At 39.7% G+C, this 10980-nt stretch overlaps 1 protein-coding gene across 1 annotated transcript; it reads right to left on the reverse strand.

The window, feature by feature from the left end:
• Positions 1–4807: 4807 nt before the first annotated feature.
• Positions 4808–9555, reverse strand: ccdc78 (coiled-coil domain containing 78). Its single transcript, XM_034214803.1, is given in 15 exon segments — positions 4808–4992; positions 5076–5135; positions 5137–5171; positions 5280–5346; positions 5440–5483; positions 5971–6148; positions 6744–6940; positions 7032–7157; positions 7262–7343; positions 7567–7655; positions 7777–7827; positions 8377–8736; positions 8855–8941; positions 9021–9149; positions 9396–9555. Coding segments are annotated over 15 exon segments (1656 nt in total). The 5' UTR covers positions 9459–9555; the 3' UTR covers positions 4808–4904.
• Positions 9556–10980: the final 1425 nt, after the last annotated feature.

Raw genomic sequence — 10980 nt, forward strand, 5'->3', positions numbered from 1 at the left:
CACAGGGGTTTTGTTAGGTTACTAGTATCTACTTGCATTTCTCAGCCTCAGGGCAGGATTTGTCAACAGATACGCCCGGTGCGCAGTGTTGTGAAATGTGTGAGAACATGATATTTAATAGCGCTCGTCTGTGAAATGTGTTCATTTATCAGTTTATCATTTAATATGGAAGTTACACAATAAACTGGTATTGATTAGTTGTGTCCTGTTCTTTCTTCCTCTCTAACTGCTAGGAAAATTATAATTTCCCCCATAATTCATCTGAAAGATCAACATTAAAAAGCATGATGTTTTGTCTTTTCATCAGGGATAAAGAACATGTGGCATTGGTAACCTTTTACTCTCTGCTCAACAAGTGTTACAGCTGCAGAGGATTCGGCTCTATTAAGGCAGTTATTGATGGTTACAGTCATCATCTCATGTATTTGATTGTTGATGAGGATCTACTCCAAAAGGACCAGAGCACCAAACTTACAATACATATATTTTGTTTATCTCTAGTGATATTTTCAGTTTAAACCCTGAAATAAGCTGTACGCTAACTTTGGTTAGATCGATAAAGTGTCGTTGTTAGATGCCTATTTCACATCCAGACGATAAAGTGTAGATCAAAATGAGCGTTTATTTGTGTCCACCTGATGAATGGTCACTCTTCTTTTAGCTCAGATTTGGTCTCCAACTCCAGGAAGGTCATATTTGTATTTTTAGCTGCTAAATGCTCCACTATGTTTACCAGCTAGTTGCAAACTTGTTTCCATTTGTCTTTCCAGAAGTCTTAGTTATTATAACAATGATGTCCAGCCACAGACGTCACTACCAGCAGTTTTTACAGTTAATAAAATGCCAGTGAAATGCCATTAAAATGTGATTTTGCACACCATTAAATGATATTGTGTTGGATATCCCCAGAAGTCTTGGCAGAAAACTAAAGCTAGATTACATTAGAGGTAAAGACACAATCACATGTCATTTCTGTAATTTTGGTGAACTGACACTTTAACAGCGTGAGAGAGTTTGAGGTTGTTTTTTTCTTTTTAACATGTTGCGATTTGACATAGCAATGCTAAGTGGCTGTTAAGAGCATTTTTCACGTCGGCTTGAGTGAGCGGAGAAAGAAGCAGAAATCTGGTGAAGCCATTTATGCAGCCGACGTGCTGACAGTCAGGCGGCGTGTTTACACTCCAACAAAGTGCCCTCACACACTGCACCAGCCCAGCCGCTGAGGCCTGTCTGATGTGTCAGAAGCTCACAAACCTTCTCTCCCTTCGCTCTACGCTCATTCCTGGGGAACATGTGCGCTGGAATTCTCCCCCAATTAAGACAGGGATTAGCCAGGTCCGCTGTGGGAACCGACCGACTGTGGGAAACAGAGGCTCTGTCGCTCTCTCTTCCCTCACCGACACTCAGCCTCATTCTCACTCGCTCTTGTTCATCAAGCTGCCTCCCTCCCCTGTATTTCTCCCCCTGTTACTGTAACTCTTCCTCCTCCCATTTCTCACCCTATTTTCTGTAATTCCTCAACATTTTATTCCTTCCAATTTGTCTTTCTGTTCAAGCCACACTTTCAAAAAAATCCATTTCCTATTGTTTGCCCTCTCATATTTCTAATTATGCACTGACCCCTTTATTTTTCACCCTCTTTCTCAGCCACCCAGAATCTCCATATCTTTCAGTCCTGATTCTTCAAGGTTTTCTGAAGTGCACAGTTCTTCTGTGCTCCCCTCTCCTGCCCCTTCCCTCCTCCCTCTTAATGCCTCTCTAGCCTCCATACTGAAAGCTTGTCTGGGGGGGAGCTGGGGTCTCTCGCATGAATAGTCTGAGACTGTCAGACTGAAAAGAGGGGGTCGAAAAGACAGCTCATCAGAAAAGAAAAGACAGGTGTCTCAGAAAACAGACAGTTATGTAGGCACTTTTTGCATTACTCAATTTAAATTCAACATGAATAAAAACACTAATCCCATCACTTTTAATGCGCTTAACATTGATCAAAATTCATTCTAGTCTCACAGGAGAATTCAAGAAACCATTGAACTCGAATGAGCAATAACTAAACAACCATGGGAACATCCTGGTTGCGGACGGTTCATCCCCAATTTTCCATTGTCACATTTCTTTCTCATGATCTTGCAATACTCTCACTATCACACCGGATTCCTCTCCCACTGCGTCTACATTCCTCCTATTTATTATCACCTTTTCTTCCTCACTTGTTCCCACTCTGCCTCTACTTTCCTTACGTTCCCATAAATCCTTTCCCTGTGCACTCCTCCACACAAGGCTTGTCCGTTCCAATTACCGCAGGGCCGTCCAGCCCCCCGGCTCACACACAGCTCGCTCTCATTAAGCCTGTATCAATTAGGCATTAACCTCCTAAAACAAAGGGCCTCTTGACGAACCCATCGCCCATCGCAGGCCATGTGAGGAACTTCCTCTGCACCGCTCCACCCTGCTTCCCATCCTCAGAACCACACATTCATCCAACCTCTTTCCCACTGTGCTGCTCACAAAACAAAATCTGGGCCCAAAGCATCGACTACAACAGAGTAGAGAATAAGCATCAAACACTTAGTTGTAGAGTAAATGTTGAATAGGTCAGGGTCTTCACACAAACCAGCTAATGGTATGTGTAGTTTTGTTAGTAGAATTTCATGATTTAACCTTCCTTTAAGTGTTTTGCTGCATTTTCCTTTTCATAAACTTACACCGCACAGACGAGCTCAACTATATATTATGAAGGTAATAGGTTTTCTTTCCCAAAAGACTAAAGTTAGTGTTAATTTAAATATATCACACCTAGTTATTTTTATTTCACATGACTACATGGGTCATTTTTATAGACTGAAATAACTATTAGATTATAACGATTTATGCAGAATATAATTTTGTTAACTCATTTCAGACAATGTGTAACTGTTGAGAAACAATCTCAGTGGTAAAGATGGTAGTCGAGTGCAGAACATGATTTACAACAATGGCATAACCTGATTTAATATGGCTTTGTAATGCACCAGTCCTGAAATAAATTATATTTAGTGAAGCTTGAAATGCTCAGTTTTGATGAGTCAGAAAGATGTACATTTTTCTCGAAATGTATGAGCAAGAAAAAAAGGCATTACACAGAAGGAACAAAATGTCCAAGACAACAACATTTAATCAACGTTAATTAAATCATTTATAGTAACATCTTATCACTCAATTTCTACTTCTCATGAACAGATTTGGGTGCATTTTTGGGAGTTTCTGTGACCAATGTCATTATAATTGTCTACAATGTTGCTGAGGAAATGAGGATCCCCCCGTCATTAAGTTTTCTTTTAATTAGATTTAAAACTAATCTCGTCGCAAGTCTTTTTTAGTTTTTACAGAACTCTGAACATGCGTTTCATAAATTCACAGCAGCACCGTCAACCTTTGCTAACTATGGGACTTTTTTTTAACGATTTAAACAATATCCTTGACTTTTTATATTCTAAACTTGGTAGCTAAATCATGATTTGAATTAAAAGTGCTTTTGTTCCACATTTATGATACCAAATGAATCTTATGTAATCATTATCAAAATTTGTATTTACATCAGAAACACATGTGGTAAGTAAAACATTGTTCACAGCCAAAGAAGTGAACTTTTTCAAAAGTCTGGAAGAAAACTTGGCTCTTAGCCTCGGGACCAGCTGTGGTGCCGCAGACTTCAACATCTACTCATGTAACCATTTAAAAAACTTATCCACTACTTTTCTTGCTTTACCTTTACTCAGAGTAAACTTTGTGCATGTTTGCAGAGGTCGCTGCAGGCGCATCGTGTCTCTGTCTTTGTTGGCGGAGCAGCAAAGAACAACTTGGTTTTGATTTTCCCACAGATCTGCCGCAGTGAGGAGTGGTCCCCAGCACCCAGCGCTTTGGCACAGTGACTATGTTGGCACCGGCCCAAGCTGAACACCCCCCACCCCTTTTCCCAGGGCCCTGAGAGTGTAATACATTACCACCGAACTCCCACTTCCCATTCCTCTCAAACTTTCACACCCATGCTCCCTCCCTCCCACGGCTGGCATGCCCCCTGAAAAGGGGATTGGGGTGACATGCGTATGACTCTTTTCCCATCTCCTCAACTTTTCCCAGCATCCCCCAGAGTATTTTAGCTTAAAGTGTTTATGTCTTTCCATATAAAACTCAACATAAATCTTACAGACACTATTTATTTTTGACCAAACCTTTTTCCAAAGTACAGGGCTTTTAATATTTTAAAGTTATGCCAGCTATGCCAGGAAACCCAGGAAACCCAGCTACCGAACACACCGGAAAAAAATGCAGACCCTTTCACTGTTAAAGGGGTTTAAAGGGAATAGATGTCTATTCAAACTGACCCTGAGGTTATAAATATGAACCCTCATTCTGGAAAAAGCCTGGATTGTTTGCTCCATAGTTCTCAGAGCGGCATTGAGAGGGAAGTATTCACAGGCGTGTATGTGTCTGGGTAACATGTAATGACATTATTCTCACCAGGGTGACCCCTCATTGTCACCGCGCTTTCTTCTCCCGAGCTCGTGAAATTGACATAAGCTTTACAAACATTCCACGCATTTTTTTCTCAAGGCCGGATTTCTTTTGGGGCCTTTCATAGAGAAAAAAGCACCAGAATGAGCAGCACCCCCTAGTGATGGGGTCAACACACACCATACATGCTCTCTGGTCTAAACAAGGGGTTCTGTTAGATTGATTAATTATATCCACTAAAAAAGGATTAAAAAGTGTTTTAATTTCAATAAAACCAGGTTATAATCACTGGTTTGTGTATGATTTAACTTAAAATGTGTGTTTATCATTTCCTGTAGGAGTTATATTTAAAAAAAAAAAAAGTAATTTAAAGTTATATCGCAGTATATGTTCAGATTTTGTGTCCAGTTTTCTTAATGGAGAGTTGTATTAGCACTTTGGGAACGCCCGGCCTCCTGTATGCCATGCAGTCTGCAGAGGTGTGAGATCTCCTCCCTATACCTGCAGGCAGTGGTAAAGCTCACTATAATGATCTTCCAGAGGTAAACATTTAAAAAAAATTACACAGTGGGTGACTTCCTGACCTTCCCAGGTGATTGTCAATATAGTCCTGCAACTCCGACACCTGCGCCTCGGCAACTGATGGTGATGAGAAGGGAATGGTCTTTCTCTAAACTCACCTATAGAAAGAAAGATATACAAACCACTTTCAGTATGAAAAAACGTTTATTCCTTCAAACCAAAGTGAGGTTATAAAATAGCTTTAGGGGTGAGAGAGCTTTGTTTACCAGTGTAGAGTCTGAGATCTCCTTCAGCTGCTTCCTTAAGTCCGACCAGGATTCCTCGCATGCCAATCTGATAAAGTTACATTTGTCATACTTTTTTATGACATGATCCACAGCTGACCACATTTCACATTTGTCATTTGGTAAAATGCTAAATTGACACTCACGACGGCTCAAATTTTGAACGCGCATTTTGAGGGCAACCACCTGCCACAGAAACAAGGTGAACATATTGAATCAACAAGAACACATCAATGTATGTAAAAAGATGACGTTATACAAGATAAGATTCGGAAAATGCCTGAATCTGAGCTGCGATTACTTGCTACTAAAAAGTGAAAACTGTTGTTTGAAAGTCATCTAATGACATTATAATAACTTTTTTCCCCTAAATGTCAAACAGTTTTCTTTAAAACACATCTAAAATAAACACTGACTGCAGTAGATGCTCAGACAGTCACTGTGACAACCACCCAGTTAGGATTTAATTACCCATCAATCAGTGCTCTGACATGAACTGCAGTCCTCCTCTGCAGCATTGAACTTTTTTGTTGCCGTAGGATACACACTTTATTGTGCAGTTCATCGCTCAAAAACAAACAATGTGCTTTATATGGAAAGTTTAGACACAAAGAAGAATCCCCCAGACCAAATAAAAGCATTCACCAGACATAACAAAAGCAGATCAAGCCACTTCAAAGCGGCCATGTTTCTTTAGAGCTACCTGCAGCTGAGCCTCGTCCTGACGGCGCTGCTGGAGCTCCCTCTCTGTTTCCTCTCTGAGCTCAGAGGGCTCCAGGCTGAAGGGGGCTTCTGGAGGTCCAGGGTCAAGACCGCTCTCTGGCTGGGCCAAGATCTGCTCCCTCTGAACCCTGAAGATCACAATGTTTCAAAGTGTCCAGTTACTCATGATGGATTCACTTGGAATGTGCTATTAATGGCAGGGTTGGTACTCGTTCTGGTTTATCAAAGCTAAATCAGTGGAGTTGCAGTTATGGATTTTTTCATTAATTTTGAAATAGTGCCCGAGTCTTTTGAAATTGTGTTTACTTTTGATGCAACAGCACTGCTTTAAATCAAATTTGGCAAAATGATACTTGAGAGGTCTAATGATTAGGTTGAGCAATTCAAATATAAAAAAGGCATTTTAATTTTTAAGTATTGCTGAAAATGTTTATCTCAGCCTGGGGTCAGACATCCTAAGATTAGATGATGTAGAGGGTATACAGATGACTATACAAATACATTTAAGTACAATTCTGCTACAAACAAAGTTTCCTTTAATTTTAGATTTTTATACTGTAGGTTTTTGTTTAAGGAAAATCACAACTTGTATATATGCAACTTTTTAAAAAGGGTCACGAGTAGACGTGACTTTAGGGATGATATGCAAAAAAAAAGTTTGGGTAAAGTTAAACGCAGGACATAAAATACGGTTTTCCGTGTCCAAACGACAGTGAAGCATACCTGTACGCAATAAGGAGAGCATGATGGGTCTTGGTGATCTTCTGAAGTCTCTTCTTATAGGAGCGAGCATCGGAGGCCAGCTGTTCCTCCCTCGCTCTGTAGGAGGAACGCACATCCTGAAGCATGCTGTCAACGTGTGCCCTCAACTTAGAAGCCTCTGGTGGGCTTTTACCCTCTCCTAGTCCATCAATGTACTCCTAAATTAAAGACATGTAAATGGATGTTATGTTAAGACCTTAAAGTCCAGTAATACTTTGCAAAGAGGCTTTTGTGAGGACTGAAACTCACAGATAAGTCCTGTAAATACCACACGAGTCTTAAACGATATTCCTCATTCAGCTCTTTGACTTGAAGCTACAGCTTTGAGTTTTCCTCTTCCGCCTCCTTCACTTGGCTCTGAGAGCACATCAGGGCCTTGGGTAGAAATAACAACAAGTAAACATTCATTCAGAGAGTGGTTAACGGGGATAATATCTATAATTATTTCAGAAATGTTCTGGAAATCAGTTCACGCTCACATCACTCCGCTCAGACAGTTCCTGCTGGCGGTTACGGATCGCTCTCTTCTCGTCCTCCTGATGCTCTTTACCCATTTCCACCCTGATGACCGAACACAGGCTCAACAACAAGAGAGTAGCAAACCAAACTCCAGACAGCCACATCACAGGGGGAGACCACATCACACACACAGCAAACAAACCCACAGATCAAAGGACAAACATCCTGAGATGGGTTTGGTTGTTTGGTGACTGGACAATGGACATGTAAAGATATTGATGTCTAATCCAAATTGAACTTGTGCACTATCAAATGACATACTCACACTTTCTCCTCCAGTTTCTTCTGTTGCTCCTCGTAGCTGTTTTTCATTTTCTCCAGCATTTCTTTGATCTCATCTCGGTTTCCAAGTAGCTTTGGGAGAGCATATAAATGAACAGGCAAAGGAGGTTATTAGTTTACTGATGTCCGTAAAACATATGTGTTGGACACTGTTCCCAAGATTGAGGTATGTGTTTTGTATGAAAAGACTTACAGTGTTTTGCATAGTTTTTTGCTCCTTGTCCAAAGCTCCCAGATTCTCTAGCTGTTAAAACAGTGATGTTTACAATCGGAATTAACCAATGGCAAGTATAACATATCAAATTAAAGATTACCTTTATCCCAAAATGTTATTTTCTTTAAGTGAAAAGAAAATGTATTTTATAAACATGATCTTTTTCCCAATTTCTTGCACGACCAATGCTTTTTTCTGCGAGTAGAACATGTAAAATTATGTGGAAAATATATATGTCCAATGGTAGAGTAAATCATATTGCACTGGTTGCATGAAATGTGAGAAAGATAATCTTTTTAAAAAATAAATTCAGCTTTATCCCATCATATATGGACGAAAGATGCAAACAACATTTCTTTAGGAAAGCTGGTTGGGATTAACGACATCTGTGTTAAAATCTGAGAAGTTCAAACCACAACACCATTTTTATGTTGTTGTCGGCCAGTACAACAAAAGCCCCTAAAGTTCCTGCTATTGTAGTGACATGAACTCAGGAAGTAATCTAGAAAATAAAAGTGCGTTTAACCAATTATATTTCCATCTAAAGAGCTGTGAGGACAAATGAACATACTGTCTCACCTTGACTCTGTTATGTGACATGCTGCTGATCAAGGCCCTCACCCGGTCCAGCTCACAATGCAGCCCCCGGGTGGAGGTCTCCACGCTCTGCTGCTGCTCCTCCAGCTGCAGACGGAGGGCGTCCTGGGCCTGGGCCAGAGCCAGCAGCTCAGCACTCAGCTTCTCACCCTGGTTCTGCTCTTTATCATGGGTATCAGCCAGAGCCAAGTAACTGTTCTTCAGGGCAGTGTACTCCTCCTCCGTCAGGTCTTGACCACTCTTCTCTCCCACTTTTAGACAAGCCTCAGCAGACTGGAGTGCCCTGGATAAGTTGTCTCGCTCCATCTCAAGCTCCGTTATTGCACTGGCTTGATTCAATAGCTAAGAAGTGGAAATACAGTGCATCACAGTATGTGTGGGTATGAAGAGTTAACCCAATTCAACCCTGATAAATCCCAACTTTTTAGGCAAATACATTCTTCTTCTAGCAAACCCTCACCTTGTTTTTCAGCTCAAACTTCTCTTCTTCAAACTGCTCCCTCATTTTGTTTGTCTGCATTTTCTCATCCACAAGCTCCTTAGATATCTGGATGATGGGAACACAATTTATTCTGTTTATATAATGAACACATTGTACACTTACTGTATATGCTCATGAACTCTACCTTGAGTTTGTCCTCCTCACTTTGGATCAATCTGCAGGACAGATCTGTGTTGGAGCTGGCCAGGTAGCCCAGTCTGCACTCCAGGTAGCCCACTTTGGTGAAAAGGCGTTCATTTTCTCTCAGTTACTGCTAAAGTAAAGTGAACAGAAACACTTGGTCTACAATGATATGACAAAGGCCTATTTTCAAAATAAGATTTCCATTGTTTTCAATCGTTTGCAGCTTCATATCAAGGACAATTAGCATGTTAGCATAGCACCACCTGACTTTGTGGCCCGAGTCCATTTCACCCATTAAGCCAAATTAGCTTACTTCAGTATCCAATTTCCTAGACAAAACGGTCCTGAAATAACTCAGTGTAGTGTTTGTACTTACGTTTTCTTCTGTTAAAGCTCGAAGTTGCTCATTTGAACTTAGCTGGTGGTCCTGTTTGTCCATCTGTATTCACTATCAACGGCTAATTAAGCTAACTTACTCACTGTATCCACCAACACTAAATTGCCATGGCCTCAACAACACACAACACTGTTTTTGTTTTATGTGTTGTCTATCTTTATATTTGAGGACACGAAACATCACCATAAGAACTGTAGAAATGACAGTGAAAAATAAATCAATTTCCAGTGTATTTTACTTTCAACAGTTGGATTAAGAGGCCTAACATAGGCCTACAGCCTTTTGCCCGTATTTGATCACAAACAAATTGATGTAAAGGAACCTTCAGCAGCTGCATTATAGTATGAGATAAGTGATAAAGTAATTTATTGTTTCAGCCTGGAGAAGAACAAGCATCTCTCCTTTATAAAGCATTTGAGACACTGCTTCTGAAACACTGAACAACAGCGGCTGAAAGTTGATAGATGTCATTGCAGCGCCATCTTGTGCCAACAGTTGGAAAAGTACCACATTAGGAGCCACTGTGAGAAACTTTTTGTTAAATACTGGGCGTCATTTGCGCTGGGGACGCTGGAGACACTTTTTGAAAGTGTAAATTATAAATGTTATTTTTCAAGACTTAAAAAAATACGGATTATTGGCTTCCTCAATCATTTCCCCATGGCCACACATAGCCTAATGGTTCCTACGAAAATAGTCTGTAGCCTGACCATAGACTGTATATATAAAGAGCCTGACACTGTAAATCCTGTCTATACAGGATCAGTTTTTATATAAAAATGTTTTTTTAAAAGTAATGTCTATAATTCTTATTTTTATCACTTTCTTTTTTTAGTTTATAAGTTTCTTAATTAATTTGTTAATTTTTTTCTATTCTAGAATTTGTATTATTACATTTTTTATTATTATTTATTTATATTATTCTATTATTTATTCATTTTAGTCCCATTTTTATGTCCCATATTATAGGAACTGAAAGATATTGTTAAAGACACGTGCACTTTCAGAGCAATTGAAAGTACATTTGTACATTTAGTGTTGTCGTATCCACAGAATACAAGGCTACCAAGTAAAACAACTTGGTCTGAAACAGGCACAGACACATGTATATTTGAATGAAAATTGAAAGTGAAAATACATGTATGAATACATGTGTGTTCTGTTTTATTCACAACTCATATATTTTTATTTATACATTTATTTCGACATTTATTAATTTATTCATGTATTTATTTGTTCTCTTGTTAATTCCTTCCTGTATTTATTTTCACATGTATTCATGTATTTATTTCTTCCGTTTTTTTCACATTTATTTATGTTGTACTTATGTCATGCTCTGTCTTCAATACCTGTGTGCTCGTTGTGTGCATAAAGGTACAAATTCACTCAAAATCACATCACAGCAAGACCTATAGTTGGGCGTACGTTGTTTTAAAAACACATTGGTGGTTCAGAGGTCTATGCATTGGTTTTTCATGCAGGTGCTCGAGGTTCAACAACCAGGGGAGGGACATTATATAAATACCTCTACAGCTATAAAACCTTCCAAGCCAAACTGGGCAAA

Source organism: Gymnodraco acuticeps, unplaced genomic scaffold, assembly GCF_902827175.1.
Source record: "Gymnodraco acuticeps unplaced genomic scaffold, fGymAcu1.1, whole genome shotgun sequence".
In the NCBI taxonomy this organism is placed as follows: Eukaryota; Metazoa; Chordata; class Actinopteri; order Perciformes; family Bathydraconidae; genus Gymnodraco; species Gymnodraco acuticeps.